This window comes from Grampus griseus (genome assembly GCF_964374135.1).
Source record: "Grampus griseus genome assembly, chromosome: 1".
Classification (NCBI taxonomy): domain Eukaryota; kingdom Metazoa; phylum Chordata; class Mammalia; order Artiodactyla; family Delphinidae; genus Grampus; species Grampus griseus.
Genome location: NC_139017.1, coordinates 93,579,097 through 93,600,667, shown reverse-complemented (window position 1 = coordinate 93,600,667; position 21,571 = coordinate 93,579,097). Strand labels below are relative to the sequence as shown.

Sequence of the window (21,571 nt, the reverse complement as noted above, 5' to 3'; positions counted from 1 at the left end):
GCAACATACCTACATAGTCCCATGGCTAGAAAGTAATTATTGGCTAAATCACACACATGCTTTTAGCTTTTAAAATGAATTTAAGCTTATTATCTATGCACTGATGCTTTTACCTGTAAGGAACCATAAGCAATATCCTTTGGACATTAAAGAATTAATAGTAAAACATTTTTGAAAGGTTTTGTGTTTTCGAAATACGTCATTTTTCCTGTGGGTAGAGGGATTCACAAAATATCTGAAATAATTTGCTTTGTTTCCTAAGGTAACCATTTTTCTGGTAGCTTTCTGACTTACGGCCAGTCTTTTTTGCCAGAATATCAGGGTTTCTTGAGGACAAAAATAGTCTCATTTCAGCCAGCAGAAATGTCATTTGGAACTGCAAGTGACCATTACCACAGAAAACATAAACCACTTATTAATGCTTGCAACACAACAAGTAACACAGTGATTTCATAAGAGATTGCTTTTTCCATACAGATGGAAGTTAATAAAAAAGAGACAGCAGAAGGAAGAGGAAGGCAGCAGAATGTTATTGCATAGAAGGTATAGTCTTCAGGAAAAAAATATTTAGGAGAACACCAGGAGCATTGGAATATACATATACAGAGAGTTGAAAAAGGAGGGTAAAAATAATACATAAAAATGACAGAAGGAGCTAAAAAAAAAAAGGAAATGAAGGAAGGAAAGTACAGGAGGAATGAGAAGCAGGGTTTAAGGATTTGCTACAAGTTACCAAAAGCATAGTCATAGTTGTAGTCTAGTGGACATTATTAAATTCCAAAGGGACATTTTAAGTTCTTTGAAAAATTAATAAGGGGAGGACAGAAAAGAATACAAGATTAAGAGACAGAGTCCACAAAATGCTAGGACATAGTACAGTCAATATGTAATTAGCAGTTTGTGGGTTTTTTTAACTTTTTCATTAGCCTTTTAAAATAAATGTACCTAATATATAATTAGATAATTTCAAATTACTCTGTTTTGTGGTTAAATTCCACTTAAGGAACTGTGACCTGATGTTATATGTAGGAGAATCATATGTGTCCAGGTGGATTGTAGTGACCATCTGATCACTGGATGGATGCCATGACTGGACAGATTATTGCTGATTTCTAGCTGCACCCACACCTTTTCCACCTTGTAAAAAAGCACAATTGGAGAAGGCTTGCATAATTAGTAACCTAACCAATTTTGTTCTATTCTGGCGTCTTTATTTTATTTTTTTTGGTTAAATAACTGATACTTTATTTGGCATCTAATTAATCTTTGAGTTCTTTGATATATTTGATTTTGCTAAAGAGCTGAACCACAGTCAACTGAAATTTAGATCCGTTTGTATTTTTCTTTTCCTTGAGCACTTACTATGATTCTGGATAAATCCATGAGTACAAAAAGTGCATAGAAGATTGGAACAAACTAAAATCACAGCATCTAGGGGACCTGAAATGAACATGTGCTTAGCAAATATTTGTTGAATTGAAATACATCTCAGAATTGGAAGGGACTTTAGGGGCCATTTGTTAATCCAATTCTATCCTACTTTATGCAAAAGATTTTTAATACCAACAAGCAGTGTTCAAGAGATCAGAGACGATCTGTAAGTGAGTAAAGATAGAACATATAAAATCGCCTCCTTCCACCCCTCTTTTGTCAACCCTTATGGCAAATCACTGGTTGTTATTTTTTAAAATAACTGTGCTCTTGATTTATTCCTAAAGACATAGCCTTTTCTGTTTTGAAGAATGTTACTTTCTCTTTTCTCTTTTGGTCCCCTAAATATAAACGCTTCCACACCACTGTTTCAAAAGATAATGTAAGCTTTATGAGGATGAGGGCAGAGGCAGGAAGAGAGTATCTGGAAGGAATATGTATTTTCTGTTTTCCTAAGATATACTGAGAATAATGTAAAATTGGATAAGAGAAACTAGATGAGTAATGTCAGGTAACAAACTTAGCACATTTAATTAAGAAGTAGGACATATAGCACAAGCAATATTTTTTGAACACTGATTTACTGAAAAATAAGCAGCTGTTTATTCAGCACTTACTAAATGCCAGGCCTTGGACTTGGTGCTTCAAAAGATTATCTTATTTAACCTTCATTTAGTCCCATGAGGGCGGTATTATTTTCCCCACTGTATTACTGAGAAATGTATGATCTAGAGAGGAGTAACATGCTTCAAGCCAGACAAGTAATTTATTAAAATTTCAATCAATAAACATTATTTTTTGCAATTCCCTGTCATTTGGACCATGTAATAATTGTGACAGGTTAAAGGTGACATTTTATCATTTTAAAGAGGATAAAAGGAAGAAGAGGAGTAAGGAAGGAAGGAAACAAGCTTTTTTCAAATGTAAACGGAATTTTGCTGGGAAATTTAAATCACTCCTGTTTATTCAATTGATAGGATAATTTGAAAGTCATTTCATCTATTTTTGTAATAGCTTCTAAAGATCTCTCTTAGGCAAGATTCAAGTAAAATTTGTAGGACTAACTTAGATTATTATGTGATTTGGAAATAAGCTGCATTTATAAATATTTTGTAATTCATGCTGTTCACTTACTTCCATAGTTGATGTAATTAGTTTCAATTGTTGAGGTTTTACTCTAGTAGTTACCAGATGAAACTTTTCCTTTTTCATACACGGATACACATGCACACATACACAGGCACGTGCTTTCATTTTCCATTTCCCATTTCTTAGTTCAACATCGTTACATTACCTTCCACCTTCTTTTTACTCTATTGTAATGTCATCCAATAGCAAGGGAAATGAGGAGAATGTCACAGAGGGTTTTGTTTTTTGTTTTTGTTTTGCTTTAGTCACATAAAACTAAACTTAACATTTTTCTTCTTTTTTGTTTGTTGGATAATTAGAAAGACATCATATAATTGATTAAGAGCCATATGTGAGCCACGTCTTTGTAAGCATATGCTAGAGCAGAAGTAAATTGCTAAATATAGCAAACTACACATTTCTTTCCATTAATGTAGTACACTGAAATAAGACTTTATTTTGGTTTCAGGATTTATGGAAGAAACAAAAGTGAACCCAGATTTCCTGTGTGTTTGAGGCTGAAATAGCATGTCCTCTTGGACACTGGAAAACTGCTGTTTAGAACTGAGAGCCCCCATATAAGTCAGTGAGACAACTTTCTTGTAGTGCTTTAAAAATATTCCAAGGTAATTTTCAGGATAGAGTTTTGACCCATTACAGTTAAAATATGTAACCCTGTTTGCTGTTAGCTTTGCCATTCTTTCCTGGTTATACCATATCAACTTCTAAGGCTCAGTGGATGAGTCTTCCCTCGAGTATGATGTGACGTCTAAGATAAATCTGGCCCAGGGTGAGGGGGAAGGGCGTGATACATCTTTCTACTTTCTACTATAATCTTTGTTGAATGCCCTCCAACTAGTTTATGGCTTTGTACATTCTCCACATCTGGAGATATTTGCACTTGCTAAACCTTTTCATAAAGTCAGTGAAAAAATGACTATTTCCTGGGGAAAACTCAGACTTGTCTTTCAATGTACATGAAAGAGTCATTATTGATTTACTGCAGACAGCAGCATGTGAGAAACTCACAATCAGTCAACAGTGACATTCCCTCATGTCTACTCACTTCCCTGAAAATTTCTTTCTCCTTTTCAGTTTTATTGAAATCTCAGGTTTTCCTCTGAATATGCAGCTGCTTCTAAAGTAATCTCAAGCCCTTTGCCACACTCCTCTATCACTAAGTGTGGCAGTGGAAAAGTCCTCATTGCTCCTAATTTTCAGGACATTCTTTTTGACTACCAATAACTCATTCTCACTTTCAGCTGCTCCCCATGCTTTCTACTTCACTGAGAAGATAAAAACGATTACAAGAGCGCTTCCATGTGCTTGCACTTCCTTATCTAAACTACCAACAGCATTTGTACACGTATACTTTGTCTTTCTACTTGTTTCCGTAGAATTCTCTGTGTTCCTATTTAAAACTAACCTCTCATAGATTATTCCAATCAGCATTATAACATGGTGCTATATCTAATTTTAGATATCAGCAAAACCAAACATGTCTGATGCCATATCCTCCTCTAGGTATACCCAATTTCTCTTCTCTTCATAGCAAAACTCCTAGGAAGTCTTGTTTATATCTGTCGTCTCAAGTTGCTCTTCTTCCATACTTTATTGAGTCCATTAGGATGAGGATTTTGCCACCATCTGTCTACTGAAACCACTTATCAATGTCATCAATGATTTCCATTTCTAAAGACTGAATAATTTTCAATTTTCATATTACTTAGCCCATATGAAGCATATGATAATTTAGTAATTTAATAAATCTTTCTCCTTGAGACATTTGCTTCACATTGTTTTCAAGACAACATCTTCTTCTAGTTTTCTTCCTGTCTCATGAACTACTTCTCAGTCTATATTACTGGTTGTCCCTCTTTTATTTAGCTCTAAATATTTGAGGCTTAGTGGTCTGGCTACTTCTCTTGGTGATCCCCTCCAGTTTCATCGGCTCAAATACTGTCTAGATATTGATGATTCCCCAAATGATATATTCAGTCCAGACCTCTCTACTGGACTCCAAATACCAACTGCCTACTCAGCAACTCTACTTGGATGTCTAATAGACATTTCAAACTTATCATGTCCAAAATCAAACTCCTGATCTCCTCTCCCAGTATTTTTTTTTTGCATCTCAGGAGACATATTTCTTTCCAGTGGCTTAAGTCAACAACCTTTCATAACCAATTTCCAGTGCATTCACACATTCTGTTAGCCACCATCAACATTAACTTAGTTTTTTATACCACCTGGTCTCTCTACTTTGTCCCTTAACACTAGAAGTAAATTCTTCACACAGCAGCCAAAGTGGTCTTATTAAGACAAATGTATTTCATGCCCATCTATGCTCAAAACCCACTAAAATCTTCCCATCCCACTCAGAATCCAACAAACCACTTACAGGGATCCACATGATCAGGCCTCATTTTCTGTTAGTCTTCTCCTTGCTCAATTTCCGTGTTCCTAGTCTCCTTGCCCTTTCCCAAAATTGCCATGTATGCTCTTGCTTTTCTAAATATGTACTTAAAATTTCCTCTGCTTGGAATTCTCTTCTCCCAGATATCTTGTAGTTCACTCCCTCACCTTCTTCATGTTTTTGCTCAAGTATCACATTTACGGTGGAACCTGTTCTATTTGTCACTACCCTAGAACATGCCGCTGCCTCTCACTCTTCTTTGTTTTGTTTTTCTTCCACATAATGTACTACTTTTTGACATATATTTGCTTGTTTATTATTTTTTATTAGTCTGTAGTGTTATGAGGGCAGAGATTTTGTCTTGTTGGTCACTGCTATGTCTTTAGATTTCAGATAGTTCTAGGTACATGGCAGACATTCTAAAACTACATTGAAAATCTTTCACAAGTCCCTAGTGATGCACGTCATGAAATCAGTGATTGGCTCCAAACTTCTATAGCAGGCTTACCTTAGTCATTTTGTTGCCTTTGTTGCAACATGGCAACCCATTTTACATGTTTTGAACTTTGGGGCCTCAATTTTAACATTATGATGGGGTTTTATTGTATTTTTGGAATGAATAGAAGAAAAGAAGAAAGAAATTAAGTGAAAAAGGAAGGAAGAAAGAAAGGAGGGGGAAAAGGAGGGAAAAGGAAAAACAAGAAAGACAGAAGAAAGAAATTCCTCTTAGTCCAGGATGAATAAGCTTTGAATCATGAAAAAACAACTGGTCAATAGAATTTTTGTTTTTAATGAAGAGGTTTTTTATTTTTTTAATCTATTTATTTATTTTTAGCTGTGTTGGGTCTTCATTACTGCACACTGGCTTTCTCTAGTTGTGGCGAGCGGGGGCTACACTTCGTTGTGGTGTGTGTGCCTCTCCTTACGGTGGCTTCTCTTATTGTGGAGCATGGGCTCTAGGTGCACGGGCTTCGGAAATTGTGGAACTCGGGCTCAGTAGTTGTGGTTCACAGGCTCTAGAGTGCAGCCTCAGTAGTTGTGGCGCACAGGCTTAGTTGTTCCGTGGCATGTGGGATCTTCCCGGACCAGGGCTCGAACCCATGTCCCCTGCATTGGCAGGCAGATTCTTAACCACTGTGCTACCAGGGAAGTCCTTGGTCAATAGAATTTGAAATCAGTGTGCAACTTGAGTAAAAATTTAAGGTGATGCTAAATCGCAGACCGGTTTAACTAAGCCAAAATCATGTAGTAACCAGAAGAAAATATAATACACCATTTATTTAGGGGAAACTATCCTGACAACAGACTTGTGACCAAACGATTCACAATAATTTTAATAATTGAGTAATAATAATTTTCATGCATGGTGGTGGTGATGCAATCCATGATTCAAAGAGTCTTCAGTCACGACTTTCATGGGAGCCCAATCAGCATGATATGGACAAGGCAGGGACAGATAATCAAAATAAAATTGTAGAGATCTTGGGGTAATGTATGTGTTGGGATTCTCAGTAATTTCTGTTTTGATAATTAAGATAGGTAGATGGTTAAAAACTAGCTTGGTAGATAGAGATGAGATTAGATAGATATAATACAGAGACATTTAGATATATAGCTATATAGATTGTTTTAAATTTTATTACTGTGATGACTAATTTTAAGTATCAACTTGACTAGGCCATGGGGTGCACCTGTATTTCATCAAACGTTACTTTGGGTGTGCCTGTGAAGGTGTTTCTGGATGGCACTAACAATTGAATTGGTAGACTGAGTAAAGCAGATTGCTCTCCCTGATGTAGGTGGGCCTTGTCCAATCAGTTGAAGTCTTAAATAGAACAAAATGGCTGAGTAAGAGAAAATTCCTTCTGCCTAACTGCCTTTGAGCTGGGACATCAATTTTTTTCCTGCCTTTGGACTCATACTAAAAACATTGGCTCCTTCTATGTCTTGAGTTTATAGTCTTTTTGACTGGAACTACACCATTAGCTCCCCTGGTTCTCCAACTTCTTGACTACCGATCTTGGGAATTATCAGCCTCCATAGTCACATAAGTCAATTCCTTATAATAAATATTTTTACATATGATGTGTGCTGTATTATGTACACATACATTATATATATATATATATATATATATATATATATATATGTTTATACACACACATACATCCTGTTGGTTTTGTTTCTCTGGAGGACTCTAATATAACTACATTTTGTTTTGTTTATTTGTTTTGGGTTAAGGTAATTCAACTCCAGAAATATTTAAAAATCTGGTCAGGTTAAGTCTTAGACCCTTTAGGTAGTCATTTTTCTAAGAATTTAATGCTACCACTAGTTCTCTTTGTTTTTCATCTGCATCAGCTTCTCTTACTTCCCATATGATTAGCAGCAAAAGAGCTAAGTCACATAAAAACGTTCTTTAGTGCTCACATGCTCTTTTACATCTCTGTGACTTCATACAGGCTCTTGCCTTTTAATGGAATAACCATCTTTTTCCTTTCATTACCCAGCTGATCTTCCTTTAAGCATCACCTCCCTCAGGAAATTTTCTTTTATGTCCCAGTCTACTGAAGGTGTCCATTCTTTATGCCCTACTTGCATCCCATACAAGTCACTGTTATAAGACATATTACAGTACTACAATTATTGGTATACCTATATGAGTTCTCCAGTAGAAAATACTAAGATCTTTTTGAGAATAGTAACTGTGCCTTTTTAAAAGTGCTTTTATCTCCAACTCCTAGAACAGTGCCAGGTATGAGTATTTGTTGAAAAAATTAATATAATATGAATGCCAGTGAACTACTTTATCATGTGTAATATTTAAGATCATTGATAATCATTCATTTCTGGACTAATTATTTTCTCATATTACAAATTTTCTTAAAGGTAAAAACAAATCTCAATTATTTAAAATTAGCAAATTCAACAACGTTTTTCTTGACTGCATGTAAAAAGGGTGGATCCTGCTTATAGTATGTGGAATGTTACTAAGCAATCGTCATATTTGACTGTGCCTTTATTTGTGTAACATGCATTGGTTCTCTAAGTAAAATTGCTTTCAAAATCAGCACTGAAGACGTGCCAATGTCTTTAGTAAATCAGATTTGACTGATGAAAAAGAAGGAGCTGTCATCATCATTTTACTGAATCATTGGTAGAGCGTTTGTATTTTCACAGTAGATTATAAATCCAGGACAAAGAATCTGGAATCAAATGCTTTTAAAAAGTCCTATGCTGGCAAAGACATGAAATGAAATCCACTTACTTCTTAGGTTGAGGGTAAGATTCTATAGGCAGATTTTACCTAACGACAACAAACATCATTTTGTGTCTTACAAATATCAACTAGGGGACACAGTAACCTATCATGTAATTCAGTTAGGGTTATGTGTAATCTAGTAAGTCTTCTTTAGTAAGCGATTTTTAATTTCTATACTACCTTTATAATTTTTAGACCTCACTGTAATTTCATATCTATGGTCTTTCTAATCTTAATATTCACCAGTACAGACTGTAGCATTATTTGGCTGACTTACGTTTTGTATTTACATATTAATTATTATCATCTAGACTAATGTATTAGTTTCCTGTTGCTGCTACAAAAAATTACCATAAACTTAGTGATTTTAAACACACAAATTTAGTATCCTATGGTTCTGGAGGGCAGAAGTCTGAAATAAATCTTATGAGGTTAAAATCAAAATGTCAGCAAGGCTGTATTCCTTTATGGAAACTACAGAAAAATCCATTGTCTTGGCCTTTCAGTTTCTAGAGGTGGCTTGCATTCCTTGGCTTTTGGCCCCTTCCTGCATCTTTAAAGTGCTTCTCTCTCATCTCTGCTTCTGTCATCTTCTCCTCTTTTTCTGACTCTGAGCATCAGTCCTTGCTCTTATAAGGACCCTTTTTTGTAAAAAGGAAAAAAAAATTGTATGTTTTTTTTTTTTTTGCGGTACGCGGGCCTCTCACTGTTGTGGCCTCTCCCGTTGTGGAGCACAGGCTCCGGACGCACAGGCTCAGCGGCCATGGCTCACTGGCCCAGCTGCTCCGCGGCATGTGGGATCTTCCTGGACCAGGGCACGAACCCGTGTCCCCTGCATCGGCAGGTGGACTCTCAACCACTGTGCCACCAGGGAAGCCCCAGAGACCCTATTTTAAACAGTTAGTAATAGAAGGGCATCCAGGTCTCAGATTAATGAATGCAGTCATTGTGTAGGAGAGTGTGTATGTGTGTGTGTGTGTGTGTGTGTGTGTGTGTGTTTGAGTGTGTGGTGTTTACAGGGGGCAATAAACGTCACTTGAAATGGTTAAATAAGCATTGGCAGATGTGTTGTATATATCATCTTTAAAAGCTGCATCCTTGATGTGTAAATAAATGCTTACCTCCCCTCAATTTTTCTTTTTCTTTTAACTATATTTGAATGTGTTCACCTTCCTGCTGCATGTAAGCTCATTTATAATTTCATCCCTTCTTAATATCCATTTTTATTTTAGGACAAATATTTAGATTTGGAGTCTTTTCTTGCTTTTTCTGACAGGGAAGTCATCATGCTTTGGCACCAATGGGGGCACTACTAGTAAATATTGACTCCTTCAACCCACTTGATTCCTTACTCTCAAGTATCATATGCCCTGCTTTGAGTCACTATATGTTACAATAACTAACTACCTCTTTGGCATGAGCTTCATAGCACTCTGTACATTTCCTCCTACTTATCCCTGGAATCTTTTAAGGTATATGGCAGTCAAACTAGAGTCATTTTATTCCCTGACTTGGTCTAGCACTCAGCTTATTGTAAAGAAGAATACATCTGTAGCAAAATATAAATAATAACAAGTATAGTAAAAAGTCTTTAGTGTGTCTTGAGCTGGATAATATTTCAGTTTGTTTAGTACTACAATAATATGCACTAAGATGTAGTCATCGTGCCCCAAAATGCATGTAGGTGTGAAAATACTCACCAGATAAACAATTCCATAAGCAGCCATAGACATAGATCATTCCCAGAAGCAACGGTGTCTTTTGTAAGGCAACATTTCATCAGTGACATTTTGGTGCCAGTGAATCAACATATCCAGTACTGATCTCTATTTGCAGAAATCCTGCCTTTTGGAACTGGTCTCTCTAGTAATGCTATTTAAATCATCAGGGGATAATGCTTCTTAATCACATTCAGTTTAGTTGGAAAAATGAAAAGGATCTTCTATTCAATTTATGTCCTTCCTATGGAGTTATCTAGATAGCTGTTTATTTGTGCTGTTGAAACAATTTTATTACTGATATTTCTTTTCAGAGCATTTTAACCTACAAAGTTAATTATAAAAATTTGAATTTCTGATTATATTTAATTCAGATAAATCTAACTCTACTTCTATTTGCTTTTAATCATTTAACCTTATTCTCTTTGGGAGTGTTGTGCTCATATAGTAATGCAGTACAAATATGGAGCCAATACTACTTATCTTCCTATTGTGGTATTATAAGAATATATAGTAAGATAATAATTTCAATGGAATATTTTAGATCCTTAAAAAAATAATTCAGTCCCTAAAAGAGGTGGAAAAATATAGGTAATATACTAATTTATCCAATAAGGTAAGACATTACATAAAATAAAGATAGTCAAAACAATAAGCACACATTAATAAAATGTTTAGACTCATAAATTTATGCAAATAAAATGGACACATAGATACACCAAGGAATAAGAGGATATGCTAACTTTGCCAACAAGCATCATGAAACACAGCAAGTAATTCACAAGAGTATTGAATTTGTAGCATCCCAGGGAGTTACCAAAAGTCAAAAATAGCACTAAGGATGGTGAGGTAAGACAGGAAGTTAATCAAAAAATTTAAAAGACATCATCTTGCAGCATTCTTGAAGATAAATAACCTGGTATGAATTCCAAACCCTTAAAAACAAGGTTCTTAAAATTTGTCTTACTTCCCTACCCCTAATATATTATCTGATGAGAGCATGGGCCAAAAACACAGATTATATCCATAAGTTATTTAGCCTAGGATTTTAACGTTTTTTCTTCATCTGTTCATTTGTTCATTCAACAAATGTTGATAAATATTATATCTGAATAGGCACTGTGCTAGCTGATAGATAGGAAATGATAAGATCATGATCAAGACACAGAGCCTGCCCTGAGGTACATTATAATTTAGTAGGGGAGACACAATATAATAAATACCCAGTTTTTTTTAAAAAAGAAAGTGGTAAGTATAGTAAGAGTGATTGGAAATAGAGTGTTTTATAAATCTTGGAGGGGAAGAAATACAATTCAGTCTGTGTTCATTGAACACCTATTCTGTGTCAGACAGTGCCAGTGGCTGTAGATGTAAAGATAAATAAAACATCATTCTTTTCTTATAGGAGTTCTTAGTTGATCAGGATTATCTTCTCCTGGGGTGCAGGGCGTGTCAGGAAAGGATTTATGGAAGAAATGATATTTGAGTTGCATCTTAAAATATAGGTAAATTTTTGACATATGGAGAAGAAGGATAGAGCTTTCCAGGGAGAGGCAAAAGCATGAACATAGCAGCATCTGTGATCCTTTTCTCTGAATTTATTTTTATTCTGCTGAAGGCTTGGTATGAGAATAACAGAAGGCATAACTTTGTGATTATGCTTTACGACACCTTGTTTTTAAAGCACCAAAGATGTGTTTTTAGAAAAATCTATTGTTTTGACAATATTTTTGAGTATTTTTATTAGCACCATTTAAATTACTGGCACTATTGATAGAGTTGGTCTAATTTTGTTTTTGTGTCTTGGACCCCTCTTCCCCCAAAATGGTTTGCAACCTCTTGAGTAAGTAACACGTGAGTCAAAATTAAACTTCACTAAGGTATGGTGTGCAGGTATTTTTGAAATAGTGTATTTCTTCTTAAATATGAGGTGTTCATGGGTAGGGTCTATCCTAGATATTATACAATTGCTCTCATCTATTTTTGCCCTTTGTATGAGAGAATCAATTCTTGAGTTACTAAGGTGGACTTGCATTTGGATGAGCAGCGTCAGGAGAAATGCTGTTGTGTCTAATTAAGGGTCAGGTCTTTTCAAGGATTTTATAGAAGTTTCTATTGAGAAAAGCAGGGAAACCGGTATAAACAGAGGGACTGAAAAAGCAATCCAAGAGAAAAGAGCAAAGAAATTGTGTTCATAGAAATGGTCATTTCTCCATTACTGCTTTGGTCTGAATGTTTGTCTCCCTCCAGATTCATATGTTGATATCCTAATGCCCAAGGTGATGGTATAAGGAGGTGGGGCCTTTGGGAGGTGATTATGTCATGAGAGTGAAGCCCTCAGGTCTCACAAATTTATGATCTTATAAGCTGTACTCTACAAAAGGATCTGTTAATTTTTAATGAATGATCAAATAGTATTAAACAGAATATCTTAGTCTGTTTGGACTACTATAACAAAATACCCCAGACTGGGCAGCTTATAAACAGATACTTACTTCTCACAATTCTGAAGGCTGGAAGTTCAAGGTCAAGGTACCAGCATGGTCAGGTGAGCTCCTTCTTCCAGGTTGTAGACTTCTCTTTATATTCTCACATGGTGGAAAGAGTGAGCTATCTCTCTGGGGCCTCTTATATAAGAGCACTAATCTCATTCATGAGGGCTCCATTCTCATGACTCAGTCATGTCCCAAAGGCACCATATATTAATATCATCACATTGAGATTACGTTTCAACATATGACTTGTGGGAAGGGGAGGGGGCACACACATACTGACCATAGCATAGAGTCATCCTAGAGTTTAACAAAGAAGTTTTAAGAACATGAAGATTTTTTGTTCTGGTTCTGCAAAAAATGCCATTGATAATTTGATATTAATTGCATTGAATCTGTAGATTGCCTTGGTTAGTATAGTCATTTTGACAGTATTGATTCTTCCAATCTAAGAACATGGTATATCTTTCCATTTGTGTCATCTTCAATTTCTTTCATCAGCATCTCATAGTTTTCAGAGTACAAGTCTTTTGCCTCCTTAGGTAGGTTTATTAATAGGTATTTTATTCTTTTTGATGTGATGGTAAATGGGATTGTTTCCTTAATTTCTCCTTCTGATCTTTCATTGTTAGTATATAGAAATGCAAGAGAGTTCTGTGCATTAATTTTGTATCCTGCAACTTTACTGAATTCATTGATGAGCTCTGATAGTTTTCTGGTAGCATCTTTAGTATTTTCTGTGTATAATATCACATTTCTGTGGAAACACAGAAGACATCAAATAGCCAAAGCAGTCTTGAGAAAGACAAATGGAGCTGGAGGAAGCAGGCTTCCTGACTTCAGACTATACTATAAAGCTACAGTAATCAAAAAAGTATGGTACTGGCACAAAGATGGACTTACAGATTAATGGAACAAGATAGAAAGCCAGAAGTAAACTCACGCACCTATGATCAGTTAATCTACAACAAAGGAGGCAGGATATACAATGGAGAAAAGACAGTCTCTTCAATAAGTGGTGCTGGGAAAACTGGACAGCTACATGGAAAAGAATGAAATTAGAACATTCTCTAACACCATACACAAAAATAAACTCAAAATGGATTGAGACCTAAATGTAAGACTGGATACTATAAAACTCTTAGAGGAAAACATAGGCAGAACACTCTTTGACATAAACTGCAGTGATATCTTTATGGATCCACCTCCTAGGATAATGAAAATAAAAACAAAAATAAATGGGTCTAATTAAACGTAAGAGCTTTTGCATAGCAAAGGAAACCATAAACAAAACAAAAAGACAACATAATGGGAGAAAATACTTGCAAACGAAGCGACCAACAAGGGATTAAGCTCCAAAATATTCAAACAGCTCATGCAGCTCAATATCAAAAAATAAAGAACCCAATCAAAAGAAATGGGCAGAAGATCTAAATAGACATTTCTCCAAAGAATACATACAGATGGCCAAGAAGCACATGAAAAGATGCTCAGCATTGCTAAGCATTAGAGAAATGCAAATCAAAACTACAATGAGGTATCACCTCACACAGGTCAGAACAGCCATCATCAAAAAGTCTACAAACAATAAATGCTGGAGAGGGTGTGGAGAAAAGGGAGCCCTCCTACACTGTTGACGGCAATGTAAATTGGTACAGCTACTATGGAGAACAATGTGGAGGTTCCTTAATAGACTAAAAACAGAACTACCACATAATCCAGCAATCCCACTCCTGGGCATATATCCAGAGAAAACCGTCATTTGAAAATATACATGCACCCCAGTGTTCATTGCAGCACTATTTACAATAGCCAAGACATGGAAACAACCTAAATATCCATCGAGAGGGGAATGGATAAGAAGATGTGGTACACAAATACAATGGAATATTACTCAGCCATTAAAAAAAGGAAATAGTGCCATTTGTAGCAACATGGTTGGACCTAGAGATTGTCATAGTGAGTGAAGTAAGTCAGACAAAGACAAATATCATATGATATCACATATGTGGAATCTAAAAAAATGATAGAAATGAACTTATTTACAAAACAGAAACACAACATTGTAAATCAACTATACTCCAATATAAAATTTAAAAAAGAGCATGTACGTTCCTCATTTTACAGGTGAGAGAACTGAGATCATAGCTTTCCCAAAGTTATATATGTGTGTGTGTGTGTGTGTGTGTGTATTTGTTACATAATGTATAATAAACATATACAAGTATTTATTATATATATATAATAAAAACACATATATACATATCAGTGGCAAATTAGGGATGAAAAATGAGGGACTTTGTCTGAATCCTGACCCTTTTGTTTCTCACTCTTGTGCTGCTTTCCCTCCCAACAGAGAATGGATCATCACAATAGTCATTTTCTAAAGAGAATTGTTGCAAAATTACAAGGAATAAGAATTTTTTTAAAAAAATAAAGGAGCACAGTACCATTTTAACCTTTTCAAGTTGCCAAGAGAAAGAGTCAGAAAGAATATTTACATTCCAAACTAAATATTTAATTGGGTTAAGAAGGATGGAATAAAACGAGAGTAGCAAAGTCATTTGCACTTTCAAAACATAGGTGGGCTGTGTTGAGCTTTTCATTTTTTACCATATCCGGGTTTATTGGTATGTAATTACAGATCGTTGCCAGATGCCATCGATCCATATTTTCTGTTCTAATTTGAGTTGATCCTGTTGTACAGAGTATGTCTCTGGCATACAGGAGATACAGGAGAAGATAGATTTTTTTTTTTTTTTTTGCGGTATGCAGGCCTCTCACTGTTGTGGCCTCCCCTGTTGCTGAGCACAGGCTCCGATCGACCGCGCAGGCTCAGCGGCCATGGCTCATGGGCCTAGCCGCTCCACGGCATGTGGGATCTTCCTGGACCGGGGCACGAACCTGTGTCCCCTGCATCGGCAGGCGGACTCTCAGCCACTGCACCACCAGGGAAGCCCGAGAAGATAGATTTTTAAGATGAATTTTAAAGCAAATTCATACTGATCTCAGTTTATTTCTCTTGCTGTTTTTGCTTTTATCAATTTCATTTTAAAGTTATAAGAAAATAAACTTTAACTAGATTTATATACTAAAGCCACCTCTAGACAATTTAGGTCTTTCATCGTTTTGTTTTTAGCAATACCAAAACACAAAGGCAATTATACATGGTATATTATGTTATGAAGCATATAACAATATAATTATTGAAATTCCCTTACTTCCCATTGTGTTTATATGGCTTAAAGCAACTGTCTTATTTAAGGCAAGAGTTCTAATTGGCCGAGTTGTTTTAGATAGAAAAAACACTTTGGTGTTGAAGATTATTGCTGAATCATTGTTTCACTTTATGTCTGTAGTGTCAGCAAGTACCATGGTGATAAGTTCTTTAATATATTTCCAAGTAAGGAGATAGTGAATGCTTTCTCAATCTAAGCATGCTAGGGCATTTTGCAATATATTTATCACACAGGTATGACTGCTTAAAAGTATAACACTCACTGCAGTGTGTGGCTATGCCCATGTCACCTCTTTTTAACTGTTCCCCAAGTGTCTTACTCCAGTGTAAATGTTCTATTTGAAATCTGCACAGTCACATTTATACCTCCTTTCTTTATAATTCAGCATTGCGGAGCAGAGAAATTCACAGTTCTGGTTCAAGGGATTACTGTTTTGTTATAATGTTCAAATAATGGTCTGCTAAAAATCTTCTTGTAAAAGAAGAAGAGGTTCACTCTCCTACTATCAAGGTCATTACTAAACTCTGTGCCTTCTGTTTAAAAGCACAGAGATGCCATCTAGCAGCCGCCCTCAGGAATTTCCTACACAGAAATAGTCCTTTCTCTATAAAACGGAGCAATAATTGAATTCTTACAAGCTTTTGGTTTTTCTTAATTTACTTACTGGATGAATGATGATTTGGCATATTGCCTGTAGTTCAGATACTCCATTACAAATGAAATTAATTAATTAATATCTCTTAAAAAGGGCAAAGGGATACACCTATGAGTTTTTGTAAATGGAACTGGAAATTTGTTAATATGATTTTAATTAAGAAAACATAATTCTCATGATTTTCTTGAGAGGAAAATTGATAATCTGTCTATATAAAAATACAAATAATTGATTGATTTTTTTGAATTGCCTTCCTTTACTGAAAGAAAATACTAATCTTACCAATATTCTGGTATATTAAATGAGAGAAAAGAAAGTAAGTGGATGCTGAAAGTAAGTTCATCCTGTGAATATAAATGTTTGGGCATTTTTAAAAAATTTAACAATAAATTTGACTTTCAAGTGATTTATCTTGCTGTAAGATAGTGATACCTAAGCACTTTATAAAATGTCATATATGATCTGTAAGTTTCAGGAAGAATGATCATAAACATAAATATTATATAATCTTCCATGAAATGGAATTGTTACTGTTGTTAGAAGCCTTTTTGTTTCAGATAAATTAATATATATAAGCATGCTCTAAAATTTAGATTTCCAATATTTGATATATGTGACAATCCTATACCTAAAAAAGTCTATTCAATTTTAATAGCTCTACTATATTGCCAGTTTGTGTGTATCCATGCATGATTTATGTGTAGTGTAAATATAAAATGCAATAATATAGAATAATACTTAAATGAATTCATTTAAAAGTATGATTTTGAAATATATCAGTCCTAACATTATAAAAAATTTTTTATTAGCTGTTTAGAATTTTTGTATATTTAAATTTCATCACTTATTACTTATTTGTCCACAAACTGTGGTATTTTGTGCTACTGTATTATTGGAATTTAATTTCAATTTTGCCAAACGTAATTTGCATCATGGATGTTAATTATTATCTAAACCCTTAAGTAGTTAGTAAAAAAATAAAATTTGAGAAAATTTCTATTTCATAACCTAATTGACAATCATTTTGAGAATTCAGTGGTGCCATTTGTGATTTGGGGGAGGGGAAATGATATAGTTTCGTGATTCTCAATAGTTTGATAAAACATAACAAAAGTAGTTTTATTCACTTTTTTAAACAAAATTTGTCTACTAGTCCAAAGACCTTTTTACAACATTAAAATCACTTGCTATGAACATTTTAACATTCTCTATATTGTCATATGTAGTATATAACAAATACTATCTGCTGTTCTTTGCATACTGTATTGCAATATCTAGAAACTGAAAAGGACAGTTTGAAAAGTTAATGTATGCCTTTCCTTTCCTGGATTTCTCAGCTCAGTTGTACCAAACAGACAAAATTAAGTCTGAAGAAAAGTTTTCTGTTGTTGAATACATGGAAATAAACTTATTAATACTAGAAAAAGTCACGACTAAAAATAGGTCATTTATTTGGAGAATTTATCTCAATATTTATTAGAAGCTCTTCTTTGTTGATATATTTTTAATTTGGGAAAGAATGGGGTACAAGAAGTGAAGATATTTATGCATTTAAAGATATCAGAAAAATCAAATGAAACATGCAGTTGTTAGTAAAGCTCTGCATTTCCGAATTCATTTTAAAGAATGATAAAACTCACTTTAAGTCAAGTGATTTTTTTTGTGCAGTAACTCAGTAATTAGCTTTGCTTTTTAAAAATGTTTTACCAAGAATATTTCAGATGAGATATATAGTAGAATGTGTTCAAAGTTGTAACAAACATAATATAATGAGAGTGGCAATGGAATATGTTACTATAGATCCAGAGAAAAAAATGAAAAAGAAAGATTAAAAAATATGAAAGCAGAATCAACACTTTGTACCTAGATGTAAAATGCTTTAAAGCTACACCTTAGTGTATGAAATATCCCATTAAGGATATTAAGACAAAATTATTCTTTTGTCTTAATATCACAACCATAGCTTTAAAAGGAAATGATCTTATTCTTATCAGGTCTCTCTAAATATGAAAAGTACACAGAAATAATTATAAGCATAGATGATATGATTCTAAATTTTCACTCTCTACTGTATTAGGCCTAGAAATATTCAGTCAACCACAGTATTAGGCTATGCTTGGTTATATCTTAGTTCAATTATGAAAAGAAACAATTTCTCTACACTACACAGTTATTTTAAAATAACTTTATAATATTCCAAAATACAACTTTAAATGGTTTTAGAACATGACATCATTTCTCCTATTGTGTCAAATTGCTCTTGAACAGTTAAAGAAGTAAACTAATTTTTGAAATTGTATTTCCTTACTTTTTACTAGATGCATTATATCTTATTCCAGATAGTTATGATTTTCTTAGAATGCTGAAGCTCTCAAATTATCTCACTTTATCCTCAAGACTTTTCTCATACACTGCTGAAAATATTTCTCCATATTTTCTGATTTTTTATCAAAAGAGGTTAGCATTCACTTTAATTGCCAGTACTGGATAATTATCAGAGTTCAACAGATATGAGACAACTCATCCTTCCTATTGCCCTCCTTAGTTTGAAAGGATTCTCACTTCCTGTTTCTTAACACTGGTAATCAGAACTTCCTCAGTGCCCCGTAATTTCCTTAATGAAAAGAGAGAAACAAACACAAGCCCCTTTCACTAATGCCTCTCAACCACGACAGAGAGTGGAGCTCTGCTGCTCTGCCCTGTGTGTTACAAGCAGCATCCCAAATGTTTTGGACACAAACCGCAGCACGTCTGCGTTGGGAGTATTATTGACCAGGATCAGCTGGAAAACGCTTCTCTGCTTTCAACAAAGAAACGGTTCACCATCTCCTAATACATGATTACAAATTGCATTATTTTAATTGCTAAGTCCTTTGCATTACCCGTCCGACTTCAGAAGAGAACATTAACCACTTGGATACCAAATAAGCTAAATTCTCTCAAGAGCCGCATTGCCCGCTGCCCATACACGTTATATTCGCTCCTGGTCCCTCCCCCCTCTCTCCGGGACTCTACCTTGTGGAGCTATTCCTCGGGTAGTTCACCTTGTTATCTTCCAAGCAGTGGGGATACGCCAGACACCACAAGATAGCTGGAAGAGCTGTCTTTCATGCTGCTTTTTTTTTTTTCATAATTAAATGCATTTTTGGTCGGTCTGTTACATATTGCACATTTATTTCAAACAAGAGTTAAAATATTGCCCATACCTTGGAAGGGTCTAATCCAGCAAGCAAAGACAGCAGCAGGAGATTGAGTAGGTTGGATGCCGCCTGCATTCTGATCTGGATTTTTGCCCCTGTTTACTCTCTTTTATGTAGCCACTCCACTCTCACTGCAGAGACCTTTCCTTCGTCAGTTGCACTTTCTGCCTGCCAGTCAGAGCTGAGTGGAGACAGAGGCGGCGGCAGGAGCAGTAGCAGCAGCAGCGGTAGCAGCAGCGGCAGTAGCGGCAGCCGCCCTGGGGGGCGATCATTCCGCAGGCATTCTCAGGGCTGGGAGTCCGCGAGCTCTAGGAGTGGATTGAGCTGCAGTGGTCGCTGACCGAGGTGCTGAAGCTCCTCCAAGCCGCGCGCCCCAATTTACCTTCTCTCCCGCGGCTATATAGCCAGACCACCTCAAAAGTTTTGACCCAAGAAAAAGATAAAGGGAGTAACAGCTGAGAGAGGTGTGGAGACCTGGACAACGGATATGACATCACTACAGCTCCTTGGGGCTTGGGGAGATATTTTGTGGGAAATTTGTTATCCAAACAAGGATTGCCTCTCCTGCTCCGGTTCAGCATTTGCTGGTATCTTGATCTTCAGAGAAGTAAAGTCAGCTAGATATAGGATTATGAAACAAATAGTGCCTGGAATCGTCTGCTGTCATTGACAGAGGACTTGATATTGTATGTAGTGCTTTAAAGAAAGTTTGCAATGTAGACTATCAATGTGTATTTTCTGTTCAAGGTACACAGTCTATAGCTATTATATATACATATATGCACTGTCATTTAAACTAGCCTATTGAAATAATCTATTTTGTTAAATATTCATGTGTTTTTTAATCTATCTAGGGCTTTTGGTCACCTAAAATACTACATATAAATACTACATATAAATAAATGAAGAGGCTTTCTTTTCTTTTTTTTTTTCTTGTAAATGGGATATTCCACTAGTGACCCCACACAGCTAAAATCTCTCCTCCTCACACACAGCCATAACCAGAAATGTAGTTTCCCTGTCAACCTGAAGTAGAATTCAGTGATGGGTGGACAGTGGGATGGGAAAAGCATTATTTCTAAGCTTCCAAATACTTGTTTTCTAGAGCCCAAGAAAAGAGGTAGCTGCCTCACAAGAGCAAAGAAAGAGTAAATGACTAACTTTCTCATACACCCTTCATAACTTAACTATACTCAAGAAGCTTTTTTTTTTGTAGCTGGAAAATGTAAGTGTTTTCCATAAGATAAAAAGATGGAGAAGAGTTGTCAACCACCCTCTCATACAATTACACCACTAATGCAACTTGAGTTTTGTCTTCTGTTGATTTTTCTAGAAGTTATATTTCCTAAGGACTAGAGTATATGAACTAGAGATATGGGCATTTCTTCTACATTAAAAAGAGGATAAATTGTTTGAGATATCAGACACATACTGTGTATAAATCTCTACAGTCTTTTACTGAACACTCTTCATGTATATATAAATATGTATATTTTAAATTCAAGAAATCTCAATTAAGATTCAAATACTTTTGAAAGTTATAATCCCCAAGGATTTGCATCACATTGCATCTGTTTTTATCCTGATATTATGAATATGAGTGCATGTGTGTATGATTACTTGAGGCTTTTTTCCCATAAAACCTCAATAACAAGAAGAAAAATAAATTTGAAAATTTCTTTTGAAGAGGTGGATCACACATAAAAAAGAGATTGCAGAATAGCAGAAAGAAGGGGGAATTATTTGAGGGTTTTTAGTTTAATGATAACCCTAGCAATCGTAACCACAGTTTGAATTTCCATTATTTCCTAGCAGAAACAGAAAACAGAACTTTTCTATTGAGGTAATAGATAAAACTACAGAGTTATGTCTGACACTCTTTGGGATAACTTTCTAGAGCATGTTTGAGGCTAACTCTGTCTTTCTCTTTTTACATTTGTTTCCCTATCTATCTATCTATCTATCTATCAAGGGTAAATCAGGATAGAGTATGTTTCAATGATCCATACATAAAAATTGTTGGCAATTTT

At 35.2% G+C, this 21,571-nt stretch overlaps 1 protein-coding gene across 2 annotated transcripts in view; it reads right to left on the bottom strand.

Moving 5' to 3' along the window:
- The window catches only part of OLFM3 (olfactomedin 3), a gene marked incomplete at both ends in the record, with an annotated part of 191,859 nt that extends 172,243 nt beyond the window's left edge, over positions 1–19,616 (bottom strand). Inside the window, one exon of one of the 2 annotated variants that reach the window (XM_082681015.1) lies at positions 19,548–19,616. In XM_082681015.1, coding sequence (XP_082537141.1) covers positions 19,548–19,616 — 69 coding nt within the window. Of the gene's footprint in view, positions 1–19,385; positions 19,398–19,547 lie in introns of those variants that run through there. The other variant, XM_082681016.1, reaches the window with a different exon arrangement.
- Between the last annotated feature and the right edge of the window lie 1,955 nt (positions 19,617–21,571).